General features: G+C 38.4%; 1 protein-coding gene across 2 annotated transcripts in view; it reads right to left on the bottom strand.

The window, feature by feature from the left end:
* The window catches only part of ABCB7 (ATP binding cassette subfamily B member 7), a 184,940-nt gene that overhangs the window by 51,954 nt on the left and 106,904 nt on the right, over nucleotides 1-26,082 (bottom strand). For both annotated transcript variants that reach the window (XM_047097817.1, XM_047097818.1), the window contains one exon: nucleotides 10,793-10,912. In XM_047097817.1, the coding sequence (XP_046953773.1) occupies nucleotides 10,793-10,912 (120 nt within the window). The remainder of the gene's footprint in view (nucleotides 1-10,792; nucleotides 10,913-26,082) is intronic.

The following is a 26,082-nucleotide window of genomic DNA, read 5'->3' as shown; positions in this document are numbered from 1 at the left end:
GAAAGACTGAAGATGCTGCTGGCTTTTAGATGGAGAAAGGCACCAAGAGCCAAGGAATGCAGGTGACCTCTAGAAGGTAGAAAGGGCAAGGAAATGGATCCTTCCCAAAGAGCCTCTGGAGGGAATACAGCCCTGACAAATGTTTTTATTTTGACCCAGGAAACCTAATTTTGGACTTTTGACCTTTATAAAATAATAAATTTGTGTTGTTTTAAGCTATCAAGTGTGAAAAGTTTTTACAGCTGCAATAGGATCCAAAGGAAATTCAATTGGGAGAGAAAAGCCTTCATGTAGGAACAATTGGACCAAACGATAAAACTTCAACTAAACTAGATACAATAATTAACTCAAAAATGGAACATAGATATAAACGTAAAAAGTAAAAATATAACTTTTAGAAAAAAACACAGGAGAAAATTGTAATGATCTTGAGTTAGCTAAACAGTTCTTACATGTTAACAACTAAAACATAATCCATGAAGGGAAAAAATGATAAACTGAAGCCTATCAAAATTAAAAACTCTTGTTCTATGTAAAATACTATTAAGGGATATTTTTTTAAAAGCTACAGATGGATTCAGGACACCTGGGTGGCTCAGCTGATTAAGTGTCCATCTCTGGATTTTAGTTCAGGTCATGCTCTTGCGGTCATGAAATTGAGCCCATGCTCAGGATGGAGCCTGCTTAAGATTCATTCTGTCTCTCTCTCTCTCTCAATCCCTCCTTCCCTCCCTCCCTCTGCCCCTCTTTCCCCTGTTCGTGCTCTCCCTCTCCCTCTCTCTGCCTCTCTCTAAAATAATAAAAAGCTACAGATGGGAGAAAATAATTGCAAATTATATATCTGACAAAAGTCTCATATCCAGAATATATAAATAGCTCACTAAACTCAACAGTAAAAAAAATGGCCCAACTAAAAATGGACAAAACACTTGAACAGACACTTCACCAAAGTGGATATATACCTGCAGCCAAGCACATGCAGATATTCAACATCATTAGCCATTAGGAAAATGGATATTGAAACCATAAGATACCACTAAATGCCTGACAATATCATGTGTTAGCAAAGAAGTGAAACAACTGGAACTCTCATACATTGCTGGTGGTAAGATGAAAATAGCCATTCTGGAAACCAGTTTGGCAGTTCCTTATAGAGTTAAAAATATACTAACCATGACCTAGAAATTCTACTCTCAAGATATATTTACCCTGGAGAAATGAAAACTAAGGTTCACACAAAAAACTATACCTAAGTGTTTACAGCCACTCTAGTTATAACTGCCAAAAGGTGGAAAGAAACCAAATGTCCACCAGTGAATGAACAAAGTGTAGTACATCCATACCATGGAATACACCTCAGTAATAAAAAGAAAAATGAACTGATATACTCAATGACTTGGATGAATGAAGAAAGCATCATGTTGTGTGAGAGGAGCAAGCTCAAAAGGCTATGGTATTCTCAAAATGATAAAACTATAGGGATAGAGGACAAATCAGTACTATCCAGCTATTAGGGGTCTGAAGAGGATATACCTACAAAGGGGTTACACAAAGGAGATTTTTAGTGTGGTAACACTTTTCTGTATCCTGACTGTGACAGTAATTATATGAATATATGCATGTGTTAAAAATCACAAAAGAGTGCATTTTGTTGCATGTTTATTAAAAGTAAAATTTTTAAAATAAAGCCAGTGTCTCAGGGCATATCAGATCTCACTCCCTAGAGGCTTGAGAGGTCTAAAACTAAGGCTAGATATTAATAAATTTCAATAAAAATTGACTCAATACGAAACTTAATCCCCCAGGTGTTTTCTAAAAATTGAGAAACTGTTTTTACTAGATTATAATCATGGGACAAGTTATGTTTCATCTGTAACTGCAATGTGTCCATTAATTTAAGTACAAGAGAAATAAAGAGAAAATTACTCTCTCAAGACTTATTCTCACAAAATTTTTTTCTTTCCTAGATCAAAAGTTTAAATCACATAAATAAACAATCCTCTAAATTCTTGAATTTTCAGAGACTGGTATATAATTATGAAATGAATTTGTTTAATTTTAACATGGAAATGCACAATTTGGGACACAAATTAAAGAATGGACTTAAAGAAAAAGTACAATCACCATAAAGGACAGCCAAAAGTATGTTGTTATCTATATGATGCCAAATGTACTGGTCAATATGATCAGTTTACTGAGGGTCTCCAATTCTAGATTTTAAAATGACTTTTCCCTTCTTAATAATGAAAGTATTGTCTCTGTACTGTCTCTGAGGAACCTAATTCTTACAAACATTTTTAATACTTTAATTCCTTAAAAACTAATCTCTTTCACACCAGCCTCTGATAATTAAGGACTCTGTAACTAGTGTCACCAAGAAGGGCCCAATATATGTGAATAGGTAAAAGAGAATTTTGTTTGTTTACCTCTCTAGTCTCAAAAGGATCAGAAGGAGAAAAAGAAAAGAAAGAACGAGAGTACTAAAGGGAGATAAAATTAGCAAGGCAAAACAAAGAGGAAAGAAAAATGGACAAAGTACTCAATTTGTAAATACCATATTTTCCGAAAAACAGAGACGGAGGGAAAATTTCTAAACTCGTTCTAGGAGGCCAGCACTACCCTAATACCACAACCAGGCAGACATTACAGGAAAGGAAAATTCTGGACCATTATCTCTTATGATCACAGATAAAAAATTCTCACCAAAATATTAGCAAAACAAATTAAATAATATATAAAAATAATTACACAACATGACCAAGTGGAGTTCATTCCAGGTGTACACAGCTGGTTCAACATTGGAAAATCAATGTAATCCATCACATCAATAGGCTAAAGAAAAAAATATATCAATAGATGCAAAAGAAGTACTGGACAAAATCCAACACCTATTCAAGATAAAAACTCTCAGCAAACTAGGAATAGAATGAAACTTCTTCAACTTGATTAAGGACACCTACAAAAACCCCTATAGGTAACAACATACTTAATGATGAGAAACTAGAAGCTTTACCCCCAAAATTTAGGAACAAAGCAAAGACACCCTCACTTATCACTGTTGTTCAATATGGTACTAGAAGTCCTAGCTAAAGAAGTAAGAAAGGAAAATAGAAGGCACACATATTAGGAAAGAAGAAATAAAACCGTATTTGCAGATAATATGATTATCTATGTAGAAAATCCAAAAGAACTGACAATAGAAATAAACCTCCTGAAACTAATAAGCAACTCAAGCAAGGTTGCAGGACATAAGGCTCATAAGACTCAAAAGTCAATTGCTTTCCCATATATCTCCAGTGAACAAATACATAATTTGAAATAAAAAATAACACCATTTAAATTAGTACCCAAAATGATATAACTAGGTATAATTCTAACAAAACATGTTCAATATTTATATGAAGAAAACTTCAATACTCTGATAAAAGAAATTAAAAAAAAAGCTAAAGGAATGGATTTCATGTTCATGGATAGAATGATTCAATATTGTCAAGATGTCAGTTTTTCCTGAACTTGATCTATATATTCAATGCAGCCCCAATCAAAATCCCAGCAAGTACTTTGGCAGATATGGACAAACTGATTCTAAACTTTACATAGAAAAACAAAAGACCCAGAATATCCAACACAATATTGGAAGGAAAAGAAAAAAAGCCAGAGGGTTGACACTATTTGATTTCAAGAATTACCGTAAAGCTACAATAATCAAGGCAGCGTGGTATTGGCAAAAGAATAGATAAGTAGATCAACAGAACAGAATAGAGAGTACAGAAATAGACAAATATACATAAATATATTATACTGATGTTTGACAAAGGAGAAAAGGCAGCCCAGTGGGTAAAACAGTCTTTTCAAAAAATGGTGCTAGATGTGCATTGGTAGTATAGTGGTGAATATACTTTCAAAAAATGGTGCTAGAAAAACTGAACGTACAAAATGAAATCTAGACACTGACCTTACACCTTTCACAAAAATTAACTCCAAATGGATCATAGTCCTAAATGTAAAGCACAAAGCTATAAGACTTCTAGAAGATAACATAAAATAAAATCTAGGTGACCTTTGTTTCACAATGACATTAGATACAACACTAAAAGCACAATTCACGAAATACTGTTAAGTTGGACTACATTAAAATTTAAAACTGCTGTTCTGTGAAAGACACTGTTAAAAGAAGGAAAATACAAGCTACAGACTAAGTGAAAATATTTGCAAAAAATCTGATAAAGGACTGGTATCCAAAATATACAAAGAACACTTAAAATTCAACAATAAGAAAATGAACAACCCAATTTAAAAATGGGCAAAAGGCCTGACAGATATCTCACCAAGGAAGAGATACAGATGACCAATAAGTATATGAAAACATGCACAATATCACACGTCATTAGGCAATATCAAATTAGAACAAAATTGAGATAGCATTACACATCTATTAGAAAGACTAAAATCCTGAACACTGACAACACCAAACGCTGACAAGGATGTGGAGCAACAGAACTCTCTCATTCACTGTTGGTGGGAATGCAGAATGGTACAGCCACTCTGGAAGACAGTTTGGCAGATTCTCACAAACTAAACATAGTCTTAACATATAATCTAGCAACTGCACTTCTTAGTAATTACCCAAATGAGTTGAAAACTTATGTCACACAAATCTTGCACACAAATGTTTATTACAGCATTACTTTTGGCCAAAATCTGGAAGCAACCAAAATGTCTTTCAAAAGGTGAATGGATACACACACTATATGGTACATCCATACAATGCAGTATTTTTCAGCAATAAAAAGCAATGAACTATCAAGTCATAAAAAAAAAACATAAATGACTCTGAAATGCATATTGCTAAGTGAAAGAAGACAGTTTGTAAGAGCCACATACTATATGATTCCAGCTATAAGATATTATGGAAAAAGGCAAAACTACAGAGATAATAAAATGATCAGTGGTTGTCAGGGATTTGGGAGGATGGAGAGATGAATAAGTGGGACACACTGCAGTTTTAGGGCAGTGAAACTATTCTGTATGATACTTTAATGGTGGATAAATGGCATTATGCATTTACCCCAAACCCATACGTAAGTACACAACATAAAGAGTGAATCCTAATGTAAACTATGAACTTAGCTCATAAGAATAATGTACTTTTAAGTAATTGGTTCATTCATCATTTGTAACAATTGTACTACATTAATGCAAGATGTTAGTACCAGAAGAAATTGAATGGAGTTTTTTGAGGGGGGATATATAAAAATTCTCTGTACTTACTGCTTAATTTTTCTGTAAGCCTAAAACATCTCTAAACTATAGTGTTTTAATTAAAAAATACTCCAGGATATAAATCATACTTCTCAATTAAAGGTCAGATACCATTGTTTCATTTTAAAAAGTGTTTTTCAGAAAATTTTTAAAGAATCAAAGTGAAAGTGCATGAATCTTCTGAAGTTACCCATGTCAAGATAGTAGTTCCTGGAAAACTCCAGCTGTTCCATGAAGGCTTCCCTAAATGCCTAATTGCTGGAACTCCCATATATCTTCATTTGTGACTCCCTTTGGATATCTGGGTATTACATTATATATATTTTATCATTATTTGTGTATTTTTCTCCTCCAGTACACTGCAACTGCAGGAGGGAAGGCAAGGCACACATTTTGTTCATTTTTTTATTCCCAGCTGCCTAGCACAGTATCTTGTATCTAAAAGTCACTCGACAAATGATGCTCAATACATAATGCTATGATCTGAATATTTGTGTACCCCTGCCAAATTCACATGTTGAATTCCCCCCAGGGTAATGACACTGGAAGTGGGGTCTTTAGGAGGTAATTAGGCCCTTATGGGATTAGTGCCCTTATAAACAAGTCCCCAAGATCCTTCTTGCCTCTTATATCATGTAGGTCATAACAAAAAGCCATTTATGAACGACCTAGTTTATGGTGCTTTTTACTGCAGTGTAAATGGACTAAGACACATATATGATCCCTTACTTTATATAACAGATGCATTCTTGAAGAAAAGGGATATTGATTATATTTTTACAAAATACACTCTCCCTTGAAATTATTTTATAATGTTAAATGTAAATGGACTAAGACACATATATGATCCCTTACTTTATATAACAGGTGCATTCTTGAAGAAAAGGGATATTGATTATATTTTTACAAAATACACTCTCCCTTGAAATTATTTTATAATGTTAAATATAGCTTATTTTCGTTTGCAACAGATTCTTAATTGAGAAGATATTTTTTACTTTAATGTCCTGTACTCTCAAGTTCTCTGTCAACTAAGTGGTTCCAAAGATGGTGTTGATTGCAGAGTATAAGTAAACTTTTTTATAACATTAAAAAACACACTTATTTTATGAAAACAGATGATTTTAGTAAGTATGTTTTATATTTTCCTTAAATCCTGGACAGCTGTTATGTGATATACTAACAGAAAGACTAAATTTTTTAAAATATTTTTTAATGTTTATTTTTGAGAAGACAGAGTGTGGAACAGGGGAGGTGCAGACACACACACATACACACACACACACACACACACACACACACACACACACACACACAGAATCCGAAGCAGGCTCCAGGCTCTGAGCTATTAGCACAGAGCCCAATGCAGGGCATGAACCCATGAACCGTGAGATTATGACCTGTGTCAAAGTCAGATGCTTAACTGAATGAGCCACCCAGGCACGCCCAGAAAGATTACATTTTTTAAAAAATCCTTAGATCTCAAAATCCCCAGATTAATGATAATGTGATACTCCTAGGACAGATGTGTGGATGGTAAGAAAAGGCAATGCATATGATTTGTAGGGATTTAAGGAAGGAAGGCAGATTGTGTTCTCTCTATCTCTGTCTCTTGGTGGCAGAAACCCTAAAATATATCTCATAGAGGACCCAACATATTAAAAATAGAATTGCTGCAATTCAGAAGAAACACCAACCCATTCTTCTTGGCCTTGTCTGGGCTGCAAGACATCTTTACATAATACAGTTTATCTTACAAATCTTTGCTGTAGACAATGATAGCCTTAAGACCTTCAGAATGAAAAGAGAATTAATAGGCAAATAAGTAAGCAGATGGCATGCTGTGACCCCATATGTTAAACATGAAATCCTCCTCCCTTCTGTTTCTTCTCACTTGATATTTCTGTCGTTCTGCCTCCCTTCTCCCTCATGGATGCCTCTGGTCTTGCTATGAAACTACCACATGCTGCTCATATGGCTGGGTGGCATTCATTTATAGCTGAGAAGATCCCTGAACCCTGCCTTAAAATTCCCAGAAGTATGTGGAGGAGGGAGGGAAGACCAGAGTATAAAGGAGAATAGATTGGTCCAAAGTGCTTACACGCCAAGGCATGTTGAGAAAAAATAGGAAGCCAAGAAATGAAAGGGATAACAATCCATGTTTGCACACCCAGTATAAATCACACCAGCAATACTAACAAAATTAAACAATGACCAGGTTTTAAAGATTGAGAGAGTAACCACTTTAAAGTAAAGACAGTATAGAAACTAGAAAAATGATGTTAGGAATGGTTAAAAGTTACCACTATATATTCCTAAAGCTATTCTATGGTCTAGTTCCTGCTTAGTTAAAAAAACCCAAAAAACTGCTTTTCTATATGCTCTGAAAGTACAAGCATGCACTCATCATAACATCAGGCAATTTATTCCTTTTCCTAACTCAAAAGTAATCAAACATACTTTCTGAGGACTAATTTTCTATATTCATTGCTGTTTACTTGTAATTAGTTTATATGAGGTTAGTACAGCATATCTATTCTATGGGTGCTCAATATTTATTGATAGAAGAATCAAGTATTAGCCTTCTAAAAATATTTCAGTCTTTATGGAAGTTACCTTGATCTAGGTTTTATACCGACTTTGACCTGTCACCAAGGAACAGAAATTTGTATTTTGAAGGGTTGAAATTCATTCTAAAAATAAAATCACGTATTAACACTGCTTCTTTTGGCTAACCTAATTAGCCATGTTCTAAACTGTTCTCTTCAATTCAAAAGAAAGTCCAGAAAACAATCTGTCTTCAACTTGTCAGCAAAGTACTTTAATTCAGCTAATAAAGAATAAAGGCCAATTTGCTAATTCTGCCTTGCACAAGAGCTCAGAATAATCTTTATCTTTAAGCAATTTGTAGGTAAAAGACAATTCAGCAATCAGTACTGAACTAAAAATTTAAGAGTTAAAAGAATTTTAACTGAGAACAAACTGAGGGTTGATGGGGGGGTGGGAGGGTGGGCGATAGGTATTGAGGAGGGCACCTGTTGGGATGAGCACTGGGTATTGTATGGAAACCAATTTGACAATACATTTCATATTAAAAAACATAAAAAAAGAGTTAAAAGAATTTCAATGTTAGCTACCAAACTTAGATTTGTATTATCCTCTCTGTTCAGCTTAAACAAACAGAATAAAGTATGGATCTTAGTCTATTGTTCAGTATCTTGATTTAGTCTTCTCCCAGGCAAGAGGTCCAGTTCATTGGGAGTACTCAACAGAACCCACAGATGAGAAAGGAGAAAAGACAATGAACAGCTAGACTGAATTATTCTAGTTTTATTCTCCAATCACTCCATCCCTGTTTCCATTACTGTTTGCTTCCCTACAGGAACACATTTATCACAGGTTCTGTCTGTAGTCACCTTCTATTTCTGCTCTTTCCTTTGGTGAACTAATTTGCATTGTTTCTACTATTACTTCTTTTTCCCCCCAACTATTACCCCTAATCTCTCTAGCCTGGGGCTCCTTCCTAAGATTGTCTAGCATTTTGTATTATCAGCTACATATCTGTCTCAACATTCCATTAGCATCTCAAACTTAACATGCCTCAAACCAAAATTTCATCTTCCCAAACAAGACCTCCTAACTTCCTACCTACTTCTGTTAAAAGTATTGTATTTCTCTTATCCTTGGCATCAACTTTGAAATCCTATTTCTCTTTTACTTCTAATATCTGATCCGTTGCTAAGTCTTGTTGACTCTACCTCCTTCACCTCACAAAATCTCTGGCATCTTTTCCTTGCATATTACCATTTCTACCACTACTCCAGTACAAAGTGCCATTACTTTTCATCTAGACTATTACATTAGCCTCATAACAAGGTCAGTAAATATTGCCTGAATGAATACATGAAATGAAAATCAATAGTATCCCTATTTTAGTTGTCTCACCACCCTAATCCATCTTATGCAAAAGGGTCAGATTAATTTCCTAAAGCACAGCTCTAACCTTATTACTCTGCTACTCAAAATACATGTTGCTACTTCCAACATAATTAAATTTTTGTTTCACAGTTAAGGTATTTCACATGGAGCTCTATCTTTTAAGGTTACCTATAATTTCTCTGAAACACTATCCCCTCACTGGAGCAAAGCTGGACTACTCACTACTCCACACATGCTTATGTCCTCTCTCAATCTGTTCATTTTACTCCTCTACCTTTAACAATCCTACTCATCAATCCAAGACTATCTTAGACATCACTTCCTCTCCAAAACCTTTCCTGACTCCCCATCTTGGTGGTTCTTTCCTTTGAAATCCCAACACGTGAATGTACTTCTTTCAAATCATTTATGACTTACTTTGCATCATAGCAATAAAGTGTAACTTGTCTTATCTTGGATGATTTGAGACAAGAAATGTGCTTTTATTTATGTTTGAATACCCTGCAGAGCCAAGAACAGTCCTCTGTATACGTTCTCAATACTTATTTTTAGGGTAGGGAAAAGAATCAGTAAATAAAAAGGAACATACATGACATAGAGAAAAAAGTAATAAGATCTAGGTTCTAAAACAATATATTAACCCTAACACATAGCAAAACCTCATTTATGTTTTTCAACTGTTTTTTTTTACCATATTTTTGATGAAATCTAAATTATTTTTAACACATATACTTTACTATGTGCCAAGCATTCTTTTTAGCCTTTTGTATGCTGATTTAATTAATCCTTATAACAACTGTATTTAACCTTATTTTACAAATTGGGAAACTGAGGCATGAAGACTAAGCAATTTGCCCAATGTTACAAGGTTACTAAGTGCCAGAGCCCAGGAATTCTGATTGATTCCAAAGACTATATATGTACCATGACTATATTTTGTACCTAAACATATATATACTTTACTGAATTTAAAATCTGAATGAGTTGAAAATAAGGGTTTTTTTTTTCTTAAAAGCTCAGAGTCATTATAACTGCCTTACTAAAACATGCTATATATAGTACAGAAATAAACTGAAGAGGCTGCTAAGATATAGAGGGCCCCTATACTGAATGGTACCAAAATGCCTAGTTTTTGTGGGTGTTTTTTTTTTCTTTTAGCTTTTCCTGTTTGTTTTTCTCCCCCTTCACACTATTGTTTACCACTTATGGCATTCAATGTGCCTAAATGTGCCTTCATCATCTTTTCAAATTACTAGGAACTGAGAACCAAGCTTACCAGAAATATGTATTAAGTAAGAACCAACAGGTCTCTAAGGAGTTTCTTTTATAAATTTCCTTATGCTTTGTTACACAATGATCTGGTTTCAGGACTAAATTCCATTAAGTTGAGGCCATTAGAAGTCTGATCCACAGATAAATTGGGCACTACCATGTAATTTCTGACGGTATAAAATAGTTATGTAAATGAGGGTCCTAAAAGTTAACAATGCTCCCCCCAAAGTAGCTTATATCAGCCCTTTTCATTATTAGAAAATGTCATACTATTTTTTAGTTATAGCAATGAACAATGTATAATTTCTCCTATTCTTACCTTTGCGCCCCCCAAAAATCCCAGAGAAATGGCAACCCTAGCTCGTAGATCTGGCCGGTCTTTGGGCCACACATACGAAAGCATTGCTTTTATGATTTTCCGAGTATCAACATCTTTTAACTGTTGAAAGAGAGAAAACAAAGCAATAATTAACATGTCATTTCAAATATAACTATATTTCAATAATGTAGAATTATGTAAATATTTAAGAAAAATTTGAAAACATTACAAACATAACTTTTTTAATTCAAGTACAACTATCATACAGTGTTAATGCAATCCCTATTTTGATAGAACAACATTTTTCATAGAACAAGAAGAAATAATACTACAATTTGTATGGAATTACAAAAGACCCTGAATAGCCAAAACAATCTTGAAAAAGAAGAACAACCCTACAATCCAGCAATCACACTACTGGGTATTTACACAAAGAATACAAAAACACTAATTCACAGAGATATATGCACCCCTATGTTTATAGAAGCATTATTTACAATAGCCAAGATATGGAAGCAGCCCAAGTGTCCACTGATTAATGGAATGGATAAAGAAGTGGTATACGTACGCACGCGCGCACACACACACACACACACACACACTGGAATATTAGTCATAAAAAGAATGAAATCTCACCATGTGTAATGACATGGATGGAGCTAGAGAGTGTAATGCTAGGCGAAATAAGTCAGTCACAGAAAGACAAATACCATAGAATTTCACTCATGTGGAACTTAAGAAAGTGAACAAACATGCAACGGGGAAAAAGCAAAGAGGGAGAGAGAGACAAACGAAGAAAGAGTTTCTTTTTGTTTTGTTTTGTGTACTTTTGAGAGAGAGAGAGAGAGAGACAGAGACAGAGAGAGCACGAGTGGGGGAGGGGCAGAGAGAGAGAGGGAGACACAGAATCTGAAGCAGGCTCCAGGCTCCAAGTAGTCATCACAGAGCCCAACATGGGGCTCAAACCCACGAACTCCGAGATCATGACCTGAGCGGAAGTCAGGCACTTAACCAACTGAGCCACACAGGTGCCCCAACAGATTCTTATTTATAGAGAACTGATAGTTAGCAGAATAGAGAGGAGTGGGAGGATGGATAAAATAGGTGATGGGGATTGGGGAGGGCACCTGACATGATGAGCACTGGGCGATGCATGGAATTGCTGAATTACCATATTATACACCTAGAACAAATAGTACACTGTATGTTAACTGGAATTAAAACAAAAACTTAAAAAAATGAAACTGGAGGTATCACAATCCTGGATTTCAAGATATACTACAAAGCGGCAGTAATTAAAACAGTATGGTACTGGCACAGAAACAGACATGCAGGTCAAAGGAATAGAATAGAGAGTCCAGAAATAAACCTGCACTTTTATGGTGAATGACTCTATAACAAAGGAGGCAAGAATATCCAATAGGAAAAAGACCGTCTCTTCAACAAATGGTGCTGAGAAAACTGAATAGCTACAGGCAAAAGAATAAATCTGAACCACTTTCTTATAGCATACAAAAAAATAAACTGAAAATGGATTAAAGGCCTAAATGTGAGACCTGAAACCGTAAAATTCCTAGAAGAAAATATTGACAGGAATCTCTTTGACATCAGCTGTAGAAACGTTTTCCTAGTTATTTTTCTTCTGGCAAGGGAAACAAAAGCAAAATTAAACTATTGGGACTATACCAAAATAGAAAGCTTTTGCACAGGGAAGGAAATCATTTTAAAAAAGGCAACCTACTGGGACTTTAACACCCCACTTACAACAATGGACAGATCACCTAAACAGAAAATCAATAAGGAAACAATGGCTTTGAATGACACACTGAACCAGATGGACAAAACAGATACATTCAGAACATTTCAACCTAAAGCAGAGGAATATACATTCTTCTCCAGTATACATGGAACAATCTATAGATTGCTGAGACACAAATCAGCTCTCAACAATTACAAAAACACTGAGATCATACCGTGCATATTATCAGACCACGACACTATGAAACTCGAAATCAACCACAAGAAAAAATTTGGAAAGATAACAAATACTTGGACACTAAAGAACATCCTACTAAAGAATGAATGGTCTAACAAAGAAGTTAAAGAGGAAATTAAAAAGAACATGGAAGGGGCGCCTGGGTGGCTCAGTCGGTTGAGTGTCTGACTTCAGCTCAGGTCATGATCTCCTGGTTCATGAGTTCAAGCCCCACATCGGGTTCTGTGCTGACAGCTCAGAGTCTGGAGCTTGTGTTTCTGTCTCTCTCTCTGCCCCTCCCCTGCTCACGCTCTGTCTCTCTGTTTGTCAAAAATAAGTTAAAAAAAAAAACATTAAAAAATTTTTTAAAAAGTACATTTAAGCCAAAGAAAAAGATAACACCATAACACAAAACCTCTGGGACATAGCAAAGGCTGTCATAAGAGGAAAGTATATACCAATCCAGACCTTCCTAAAGACGGAAGAAAGGTCTCAGATAGACAATCGTACCTTATACCTTAAAGAGCTAGGAAAAAAAAAAGCAAATAAAACCCCAAACCAGCAGAAGACAGGAAATAATAAAGATTGGAGCAGAAATTAATGCTATCAAAACTAAAAAAAAGACTAGAACAGATCAATGAAACCAGAACCTGGTTCTTTGAAAGAATCAACAAAATTGATAAACCACTAGCCAGTTTGGTCAAAAAGAAAAAGGAAAGGATCCATATAAATAAAATCAAGAATGAAAGAAGAGACATCACAACCAACACATCAGAAATAAAACCAATAATAAGAGAATATTATGAGCAATTGTACACCAATAAAATGGACAATCTGGAAGAAATGGACGAATTCCTAGAAACATATAAAGTACCACAGCTGAAACAGGAAGAAATAGAAAATTTGAACAGACACATAACCAGTAAAGATCAAATTAGTAATCAAATATCTCTCAAAAGACAAGAATCCAGGGCCAGATGGATTTCCAGGGGAATTCTACCAAACATTAAAAGAAGAGTTAACAACCTATTCTCTTGAAGCTGTTCCAAAAAATAGAAAGGGAAGGAAAACTTCCAAACGTTATGAAGCCAGCAATACCTTAATTCCAAAACCAGACAAAGACTCCCCTAAAAAAGAGAAATATAGACCAATATCCCTGATGAACATAGATGCAAAATTCCTCGACAAGATATTAGCCAACTGGATCCAACAATAAATTAAAAAAAATACTCACCACGACCAAGTGAGATTTATACCTGGGATGCAGGGCTGGTTCAATATATACAAAATAATGTGATTAATCACATCAAAAAAATAAAGGACAAGAACCACGTGATCCTCTCTACAGATGCAGAGAAAGCATTTGACAAAATTCAGCATCCTTTCTTGATAAAAACCCTTAAGAAAGTAGGGATAGAAGGATCATACCTCAAGATTATAAAAGCCATACATGAAAGACCCGACGATAATATCATCCTCAATGGGAAACAACTGAGAGCTCTCCCCCTAAGGTCAGGAACAAGACAAAGATGTCCACTCTCCACAGTGTTATTCAATATAGTATTGGAAGTCTTACCCTCAGCAATCAGACAACACAAAGAAATAAAAGGCATCCAAATTGGCCAGGAGGAGGTCAAACTTTCATTCTTCGCAGATGACACAATACTCTATATTGAAAACCCAAAAGATTCCACCAAAAAACTACTAGAACTGAACTATGAATTCAGCAAAGTGGCAGGATATAAAATCAATGCACAGAAATCACTTGCATTCCTACACAACAACAATGAAGCCACAGAAAGAGAAATCAAGGAATTGATTCCATTTACAGTTTCACAAAAAACCATAAAATACCTAGGAATAAATCTAACCAAAGAGGTGAAAAATCTATACATTGAAAACTATTGAAAGCTTATGAAAGAAACTGAAGAAGACACACAAAAAAATGGAAAAATATTCCATGCTCCTGGATAGGAAGAACAAATATCGTGAAAATGTCGATAATACCCAAAGCAATCTACACATTCATTGCAATGTCTATCAAAAGAACACCAGCATTCTTCACAGAGCTAGAATAAACAATCCTAAAATTTCTATGGATCCAGAAAAGACTCCGAATAGCCAAAGCAATCTTGAAAACGTAAACCAAAGCAGGAAGCGTCACAATCCTGGACTTCAAGCTGTATTACAAAGCTGTAATCATCAAGATAGTATGGTACTAGCACAAGAACAGACACTCAGATCAATGGAACAGAATAGACAACCCAGAAATGGACCCACAAACATATGGCCAACTAATCTTTGACAAGTTAACTTAAAAAGAATATTCAATGGAATAAAGACAGTCTCTTCAGCAAATGGTGCTGGGAAAAGTGGACAGCGACAGGCAGAAAAATGAACCTGGACCACTTTCTTACACCATACACAAAAATAAACTCAAAATGGATGAAAGACCTCAGTGTAAGACAGGAAACCACCAAAATACTCGAGGAGAAAGCAGGCAAAAACTTCTTTGACCTTGGCCACAGCAACTTCTTACTCGACATGTCTCTGGAGGCAAGGAAAACAAGCAAAAACGAACTACTTGGGACCTCATCAAAATAAAATGTTTCTGCACAGCGAAGGAAACAAGCAGCAAAACTAAAAGGCAAACCACAGAATGGGAGAAGGTATTTTCAAATGACGTATCAGATACAGGGTTAGTATCCAAAATCTGTAAAGAACTTAACAAACTCACCACCCAAAACCAAATAATCCAGTGAAGAAATGGGCAAAAGACATGAATAGACACTTCTCCAAAGAAGCCATCTAGATGGCCAACTGACAAATGAAAAATGCTCAATATCACTCATCATCAGGGAAATACAAATCAAAACCACAATGAGATACCACCTCACACCTGTCAGAATGGCTAACATTAACAACTCAGGCAACAACAGACGTTGGCAAGGATGCAGAGAAACAGGATCTCTTTTGCACTGCTGGTGGGAATGCAAACTGGTGCAGCCACTCTGGAAAACCATATGGAGGTTCCTCAAAAAACTGAAAATAGAACTACCCTACGACCCAGCAACTGCACTACTAGGTATTTATCCAAGGGAACAGGTATGCTGTCTCAAAGGGGCACACGCACCCAATGTTTATACCAACACTATCAACAATAGCCAAAGTATGGAAAGAACCCAAATGTACATTGATGGATGAATGCATAAAGAAGATGTGGTGTATGCACGTACACACACACAATGGAGTATTACTTGGCAATCAAAAACAATGAAATCTTGCTGTTTGTAACTACGTGGATGGAACTTGGGGGTATTATGCTAAGCAACATAAGTCAGAGAAAGACAAATATCATATGATTTCACTCATATGAGGACTTTAAGAGACAAAAGAGATGGACATAAGGGAAGGGAAACAAAAATAATATAAAAACAGGGAAGGAGACAAAAATGTAAGAGACTCTGAAATATTGAGAACAAAGAGAGGGCCACTGGAGGGGTTGTGGGAGGGGAGATGGGCTAAATGGGCAAGGGGCATTAAGGAATCTACTCCTGAAATCATTGTTGCACTATATGCTAATTTCGATGCAAAATAAAATAACATAACATAACATAACATAAAATGGTAAGGTACTGAATGGGAGAAGATATTTGCATACATAACTTTCATTCTGAATCTCAGGTCAGTATCTTTCAACCTCAAAATATCCTGGAAAAAGAGAAACTATTTCAATTGCTTTTAAAAAGCTACTTATGGAGAGACTCTAGTGAAGATGGCTTAGGAGGACACTGGGCTCACTGCGCATCCTGCTGATCACTTAGATTCCACATACGCCTGCCTAAAGAACCCAGGAAACCACCAGAAGACTAGCAGAACGGAGTTTCCGGAGCCAAGTGCCGACGAGAGGCCCACGGAACAGGGAAGGAAGGGCGGAGAGGCAGTGCGCGCTGCACGGACTGGCGGGAGGGAGCCGGGGCATAGGGGCAGCCCGCCGGTAAAGCAGAGCCCCCAAGTCTGGCTTGCAAAAGTGGAGGAGCCAGCCGGAGTGTGTTCTGACAGCAAGCGGGACTTAGCATCTGGGAGGTGATAAGTTAACAGCTCTGTTCCGAAAGCAGGAAGGCTGGAGGACAAAGGGAGGGAGAGTTTCTGAGCCCCAGGACAACAGAGCTCAGTTTGGCCGGGAACAAAGGCGCTCCCCAGCGCCATCTCCCTTGCCCATCCCCGAGCCAAAATCCCAAAGGGAACCAGTTCCTACCAGTGAACGTGCTTGCACCCCTCAAACACCCAACACTGTGCTTCTGCATATCCATCCCTCCGGCGGGTCTGACTCCCTCCGCTGCCACAGGGCCCCTCCGGAAGTGGATCACGGAAGAAGAATCAAGCTAAGCCTGCCCCGCCTGCCCCCCATGCACCTTGCCTACCCACCCCAGCTAATACGCCAGATCCCCAGCACCACAAGCCTGGCAGTGTGCAAGCAGCCCAGATGGGCCATGCCACCCCACAGTGAATCACGCCCCTAGGAGAGGGGAAGAGAAGGCACACACCAGTCTGACTGTGGCCCCAGCGGTGGGCTGGGGGCAGACATCAGGTCGGACTGCGGCCCCGCCCACCAACTCCAGTTATACACCACAGCACAGGGGAAGTGCCCTGCAGGTCCGCACCACTCCAGGGACTATCCAAAATGACCAAACGGAAGAATTCCCCTCAAAAGAATCTCCAGGAAATAACAACAGCTAACGAACTGATCAAAAAGGATATAAATAATATAACAGAAAGTGAATTTAGAATAATAGTCATAAAATTAATCGCTGGGCTTGAAAACAGTAGAGGACAGCAGAGAATCTATTGCTACAGAGATAAAGGGACTAAGGAATAGTCAGGAGGAGCTGAAAAACTCTATAAACGAGATGCAAAATAAAATGGAAATGACCACGGCTCGGATTGAAGAGGCAGAGGAGAGAATAGGTGAACTAGAAGATAAAATAATGGAAAGAGGAAGCTGAGAAAAAGAGAGATAAAAAAATCTAGGAGTACGAAGGGAAACTTAGAGAACTAAGTGATGCACTAAAAAGAAATAATATACACATAATTGGTATCCCAGAGGAAGAAGAGAGAGGGAAAGGTGCTGAAGGGGTACTTGAAGAAATAATAGCTGAGAACTTCCCTGAACTGGGAAAGAAAAAGACATTGAAATCCACGAGGCACAGAGAACTCCCTTCAGACGTAACTTGAATCGATCTTCTGCACGACATATCATACTGGAACTGGCAAAATACAAGGATAAAGAGAAAATTCTGAAAGCAGCAAGGGATAAACGTGCTGTAACATATAAAGGGAGACCTATAAGACTCGTGACTGATCTCTCTTTTGAGACTTGGCAGGCCAGAAAGGATTGGCAGGAGATCTTCCATGTGTTGAACAGAAAAAATATGCAGCCGAGAATCCTTTATCCAGCAAGTCTGTCATTTAGAATAGAGGGAGAGATAACGGTCTTCCCAAACAAAAACTGAAGGAATTCGTCACCACTAAACCAGCTGTACAAGAGATCCGAAGGGGGATCCTGTGAGACAAAGTACCAGAGACATCGCTACAAGCATGAAACCTAAGGACATCACAATGACTCTAAACCCATATCTTTCTATAATAACACTGAATGTAAATGGACTAAATGCGCCAACCAAAAGACACAGGGTATCAGAATAGATAAAAAAACAAGACCCATCTATTTGCTGTCTACAAGAGACTCATTTTAGACCTGAGGACACCTTCAGACTGAGAGTGAGGGGATGGAGAATTATTTATCATGCTATTGGAAGCCAAAAGAAAGCTGGAGTAGCCATACTTATATCAGACAAACTAGACTTTAAACTAAAGGCTGTAACAAGAGATGAAGAAGGACATTATATAATAATTACAGGGTCTATCCATCAGGAAGAGCTAACAATTATAAATGTCTATGCACCGAATACTGGAGCCCCCAAATATATAAAACAATTACTCATAAAAATAAGCAACCTTATTGAGAAGAATGTGGTAACTGCAGGGGACTTTAACACCCCACTTACAGAAATGGATAGATCATCTAGACACACAGTCAATAAAGAAACAAGGGCCCTGAATGAGACATTGGATCAGATGGACTTGACAGATATATTTAGAACTCTGCATCCCAAAGCAACAGAATATACTTTCTTCTCGAGTGCACATGAAACATTCTCCAAGAGAGATCATACACTGGGTCACAAAACAGCTCTTCATAAGTATACAACAATTGAAATTATACCATGCATACTTTCAGACCACAATGCGATGAAGCTTGAAATCAACCACAGGAAAAAGTCTGGAAAACCTCCAAAAGCATGGAAGTTAAACAACACCCAACTAAAGAATGAGTGGGTCAACCAGGCAATTAGAGAAGCAATTAAAAAATATATGGAAACAAACGAAAATGAAAATACAACAATCCAAACGCTTTGGGACGCAGCGAAGGCAGTCCTGAGAGGAAAATACATTGCCATCCAGGCCTATCTCAAGAAACAAGAAAAATCCCAAATACAAAATCTAACAGCATACCTAAAGGAAATAGAAACAGAACAGCAAAGGCAGCCTAAACCCAGCAGAAGAAGAGAAATAATAAAGATCAGAGCAGAAATAAACAATATAGAATCTAAAAAAACTGTAGAGCAGATCAACGAAACCAAGAGTTGGTTTTTTGAAAAAATAAACAAAATTGATAAAACTCTAGCCAGGCTGCTCAAAAAGAAAAGGGAGAGGACCCAAATAGATAAAATCATGAATGAAAATGGAATTATTACAACCAATCTCTCAGAGATACAAACAATTATCAGGGAATACTATGAAAAATTATATGTCAACAAATTGGACAACCTGGAAGAAATGGACAAATTCCTAAACACTCACACGCTTCCAAAACTCAATCAAGAGGAAATAGAAAGCTTGAACAGACCCATAACCAGCGAAGAAATTGAATCATTCATAAAAAATCTCCCAACCAATAAGAGTCCAGGACCAGATGGCTTCCCAGGGGAGTTCTACCAGACGTCTAAAGCAGAGATAATACCTTCTCAAGCTATTCCAAAAAACAGAAAGGGAAGGAAAACTTCCAGACTCATTCTATGAAGCCAGTATTACTTTGATTCCTAAACCAGACAGAGACCCAGTAAAAAAAGAGAACTACAGGCCAATATCCCTGATGAATATGGATGCAAAAATTCTCCATAAGATACTAGCAAATCGAATTCAACAGCATATAAAAAGAATGATTCACCATGATCAAGTGGGATTCATTCCTGGGATGCAGGGCTGATTCAACATTTGCAAATCAAACAACGTGATACATCACATTAATAAAAGAAAAGATAAGAACCATACGATCCTGTCAATCGATGCAGAAAAGGCATTTGACAAAGTACAGCACCCTTTCTTAATAAAAACCCTCGAGAAAGTCGGGAAAGAAGGAACATACTTAAACATCATAAAAACCATTTATGAAAAGCCTACAGCTAACATCATCCTCAATGGGGAAAATCTGAGAGCTTTCTCCCTGAGATCAGGAACATGACAGGGATGCCCACTCTCACCGCTGTTGTTCAACATAGTGTTGGAAGTGCTAGCATCAGCAATCAGACAACAAAAGGAAATCAAAGGCATCCAAATTGGCAAAGATGAAGTCAAGGTTTCACTTTTTGCAGATGACATGATATTATACATGGAAAATCCGATAGACTCCACCAGAAGTCTGCTAGAACTGATACATGAATTCAGCAGAGTTGCAGGATACAAAATCAATGTACAGAAATCAGTTGCATTCTTATACACTAACAATGAAGCAACAGAAAGACAAATAAAGAACCTGATCCCATTCACAATTGCACCAAGAACCATAAAATACCTAGGGATAAGTCTAACCAAAGATGTAAAAGATCTGTATGCTGTAAACTATACAAAGCTTATGAAGGTAATTGAAGAAGATATAAAGAAATGGAAAGACATTCCCTGCTCATGGATTGGAAGAATAAATATTGTCAAAATGTCAATACTACCCAAAGCTATCTACACATTCAATGCAATCCCAATCAAAATTGCACCAGCATTCTTCTCAAACTAGAACAAGCAATCCTAGAATTCATATGGAACCACAAAAGGCCCCGAATAGCCAAAGGAATTTTGAAGAAGAAGACCAAAGCAGGAGGCATCACAATCCCAGACTTCAGCCTCTACTATAAAACTGTCATCATCAAGACAGCATGGTATTGGCACAAAAACAGACACATAGACCAATGGAATAGAATAGAAACCCCAGAACTAGATCCACAAACGTATGGCAACTAATCTTTGACAAAGCGGGAAAGAACATCCAATGGAAAAAAGACAGTCCCTTTAACAAATGGTGCTGGGAGAACTGGACAGCAACATGCAGAAGGTTGAAACTAGACCACTTTCTCACACCATTCACAAAAATAAACTCAAAATGGATAAAGGACCTGAATGTGAGACAGGAAACCATCAAAAACCCTAGAGGAGAAAACAGGAAAAGACCTCTCTGACCTCAGCCGTAGCAATCTCTTACTCAACACATCCCCAAAGGCAAGGGAATTAAAAGCAAAAATGAATTACTGGGACCTTATGAAGATTAAAAGCTTCTGCACAGCAAAGGAAACAACCAACAAAACTAAAAGGCAACTAACGGCATGGGAAAAGATATTTGCAAATGACGTATCAGACAAAGGGTTAGTTTCCAAAATCTATAAAGAGCTCACCAAACTCCACACCCGAAAAACAAATAACCCAGTGAAGAAATGGGCAGAAAACATGAATAGACACTTCTCTAAAGAAGACATCCGGATGGCCAACAGGCACATGAAAAGATGCTCACCGTCATTCCTTATCAGGGAAATACAAATCAAAACCACACTCAGATATCACCTCACACCAGTCAGAGTGGCCAAAATGAACAAATCAGGAGACTATAGATGCTGGAGAGGATGTGGAGAAACGGGAACCCTCTTGCACTGTTGGTGGGAATGCAAACTGGTGCAGCCACTCTGGAAAACAGTGTGGAGGTTCCTCAAAAAATTAAAAATAGACCTACCCTATGACCCAGCAGTAGCACTGCTAGGAATTTACCCAAGGGATACAGGAGTACTGATGCATAGGGGCACTTGTACCCCAAGGTTTATAGCAGCACTCTCAAAAATAGCCAAATTATGGAAGGAGCCTAAATGTCCATCAACTGATGAATGGATAAAGAAATTGAGGTTTATATACACAATGGAGTACTACATGGCAATGAGAAGGAATGAAATATGGCCCTTTGTAGCAACGTGGATGGAACTGGAGAGTGTGATGCTAAGTGAAATAAGCCACACAGAGAAAGACAGATACCGTATGGTTTCACTCTTATGTGCATCCTGAGAAACTTAACAGAAACTTCACAGAAACCCATGGGGGAGGGGAAAAAAAAAAAGAGGTTAGAGTGGAAGACAGCCAAAGCATAAGAGACTCTTAAAAACTGAGAACAAAGTGAGGGTTGATGGGGGGTGGGAGGGAGCGGAGGGTGGGTGATGGGTATTGAGGAGGGCACCTTTTGGGATGAGCACTGGGTGTTGTATGGAAACCAATTTGACAATAAATTTCATATATTGAAAAATAAAAAAAATAACAAAATAAAAAGCTACTTATATCCTTAAGTTTTTACTTCCACCTACAGCCATCCTCATGTTGCCAAAAAGGTATTCAGTGGAGGCAAAGGGACTTGTACTATACATTTATTTCTCATCTATTAAGCTATCAATGCATTATACAAAATTTAAGAAATATTTCAATAGTTCCATCTTTGTGGTTAAAACCTCTATATTTTGGGCTCTTTATCAATATGTTTATTTAATACAGTTTGCAGCCCTCAGTAAAAACTCATGATAAAGTCAAGTTATAAAGCAAAGTTTAGGAAAGTAGGAGTCTTGGTATTAACTATATAGAACAATGGTTGGGTTATTAAAAATTTCAACAAAAACACAATGTTCTAATCATACTTAATCCGATTACTAAATCATCTCACATTTTTCTTTCTCTCAAGTTCCTGAGGCAACATTCCCATGAAATACGTAGTTTTAGCTTTTGGAGGCAGAATATTAAGAATCAAAACCAGGGGGGCGCCTAGGTGGCGCAGTCAGTTAAGCGTCCGACTTCAGCCAGGTCACGATCTCGCGGTCCGTGAGTTCGAGCCCGGCGTTGGGCTCTGGGCTGATGGCTCAGAGCCTGGAGCCTGTTTCCGATTCTGTGTCTCCCTCTCTCTCTGCCCCTCCCCCGTTCATGCTCTGTCTGTCTCTGTCCCAAAAATAAATAAACGTTGAAAAAAAAAAAAGAATCAAAACCAGGGGTGCCTTGGTGGCTCAGTCGGTTAAGTGTCCAACTTCAGCTCAGGTAATAAACTCATGGTTTGTGGTTTCAAACCCCCCGTCGGGCTCTGTGCTGAGGGCTCGGAGCCTGGAGCCTGCCTGGGATTCTGTGTCTCATTCTCTCTGCCCCTCCCCCACTTGTGCTCTGTCTCTGTCTCACAAAATGAAATAAATGTAAAAAAAAAAAAATTAAAAAAAAAATCACAACCACACTCTGTAAAGCCAAAATAAGATCAATACGTATATGTTCCAAAGCTACTATGTTATTATCGTTGGCAAAATAATCTCCATTTTAAAAACTGAAGTATCGAGATTCTGGGAAGATGGCGGCGTAGGAGTACGCTGGGCTCACCGCGCGTCCTGCTGATCACTTAGATTCCACCTACACCTGCCTAAATAACCCAGAAAACCGCCAGAGGATTAGCAGAACAGAGTCACCGGACCCAAGTGCAGACGAGAGGCCCACGGAAGAGGGTAGGAAGGGCGGCGAGGCGGTGCGCGCTCCACGGACTGGCGGGAGGGAGCCGGGGCGGAGGGGCGGCTCGCCGGCCAAGCAGAGCCCCCGAGTCCGGCTTGCAAAAGCGGAGGGGCCTGACGGACTGTGTTCCGACAGCAAGCCTGACTTAGCGTCTGGGAGGTCATAAGTTAACAGCTCTGCTCGGAAAGCGGGAAGGCTGGAGGACAAAGGGAGGGTGAGCTGCGGAGCCCCCGGACGACAGAGCTCAGTTTGGCGGGGAACAAAGGCGCTCGCCAGCGCCATCTCCCCCGCCCATCCCCCAGCCAAAATCCCAAAGGGAACCGGTTCCTGCCAGGGAACTTGCTCGCTCCGCGCGAACACCCAACTCTGTGCTTCTGCGGAGCCAAACCTCCGGCAGCGATCTGACTCCCTCCGGCTGCCACAGGGCCCCTCCTGAAGTGGATCACCTAAGGAGAAGCGAGCTAAGCCTGCCCCCCCTGCCGCCGTGCACCTTGCCTTCCCACCCCAGCTAATACGCCAGATCCCCAGCATCACAAGCCTGGCAGTGTGCAAGTAGCCCAGACGGGCCACGCCACCCCACAGTGAATCCCGCCCCTAGGAGAGGGGAAGAGAAGGCACACACCAGTCTGACTGTGGCCCCAGCGGTGGGCTGGGGGCAGACATCAGGTCGGGCTGCGGCCCCGCCCACCAACTCCAGTTATACACCACAGCACAGGGGAACCAGGGCCTATCCAAAATGACCAAGCAGAAGAATTCCCCTCACAAGAATCTCCAGGAAATAACAACAGCTAATGAGCTGATCAAAAAGGATTTAAATAATATAACAGAAAGTGAATTTAGAATAATACTCATAAAATTAATCGCTGGGCTGGAAAACAGCATACAGGACAGCAGAGAATCTCTTGCTACAGACATCAGGGGACTAAGGAACAGTCACGAGGAGCTGAAAAACGCTTTAAAGGAAATGGAAAACAAAATGCAAACCACCACGGCTCGGATGGAAGAGGCAGAGGAGAGAATAGGTGAACTAGAAGATAAAGTTATGGAAAAAGAGGAAGCTGAGAAAAAGAGAGATAAAAAAATCCAGGAGTATGAGGGGAAAATTAGAGAACTAAGTGATACACTAAAAAGAAATAATATACGCATAATTGGTATCCCAGAGGAGGAAGAGAGAGGGAAAGGTGCTGAAGGGGTACTTGAAGAAATAATAGCTGAGAACTTCCCTGAACTGGGGAAGGAAAAAGGCATTGAAATCCAAGAGGCACAGAGAACTCCCTTCAGACGTAACTTGAATCGATCTTCTGCACGACATATCATAGTGAAACTGGCAAAATACAAGGATAAAGAGAAAATTCTGAAAGCAGCAAGGGGTAAACGTGCCCTCACATATAAAGGGAGACCTATGAGACTCGTGACTGATCTCTCTTTTGAAACTTGGCAGGCCAGAAAGAATTGGCACGAGATTTTCAGGGTGCTAGACAGCAAAAATATGCAGCCGAGAATCCTTTATCCAGCAAGTCTGTCATTTAGAATAGGAGAGATAAAGGTCTTCCCAAACAAACAAAAACTGAAGGAATTTGTCACCACTAAACCAGCCCTACAAGAGATCCTAAGGGGGACCCTGTGAGACAAAGTACCAGAGACATCACTACAAGCATAAAACATACAGACATCACAATGACTCTAAACCCGTATCTTTCCATAATAACACTGAACGTAAATGGATTAAATGCGCCAACCAAAAGACATAGGGTATCAGAATGGATAAAAAAACAAGACCCATCTATTTGCTGTCTACAAGAGACTCATTTTAGACCTGAGGACACCTTTAGATTCAGAGTGAGGGGATGGAGAACTATTTATCATGCTACTGGAAGCCAGAAGAAAGCTGGAGTAGCCATACTTATATCAGACAAAATAGACTTTAAATTAAAGGCTGTAACAAGAGATGAAGAAGGACATTATATAATAGTTACAGGGTCTATCCATCAGGAAGAGCTAACAATTATAAATGTCTATGCGCCAAATACCGGAGCCCCCAAATATATAAAACAATTACTCATAAACAGAAGCAACCTTATTGATAAGAATGTGGTAATTGCTGGGGACTTTAACACCCCACTTACAGAAATGGATAGATCATCTAGACACACGGTCAATAAAGAAACAAGGGCCCTGAATGAGACACTGGATCAGATGGACTTGACAGATATATTTAGAACTCTGCATCCCAAAGCAACAGAATATACTTTCTTCTCGAGTGCACATGGAACATTCTCCAAGATAGATCATATACTGGGTCACAAAACAGCCCTTCATAAGTTTACAAGAATTGAAATTATACCATGCATACTTTCAGACCACAATGCTATGAAGCTTGAAATCAACCACAGGAAAAAGTCTGGAAAACCTCCAA

This window comes from Lynx rufus, unplaced genomic scaffold, assembly GCF_022079265.1.
Source record: "Lynx rufus isolate CCGP_SWC_20201006 ecotype Redwood Valley unplaced genomic scaffold, mLynRuf1.p SCAF_42, whole genome shotgun sequence".
Taxonomy (NCBI): Eukaryota; Metazoa; Chordata; class Mammalia; order Carnivora; family Felidae; genus Lynx; species Lynx rufus.
The sequence above is the reverse complement of the archived record's forward strand: the minus strand, read 5'-3'. Positions and strand labels throughout refer to the sequence as shown.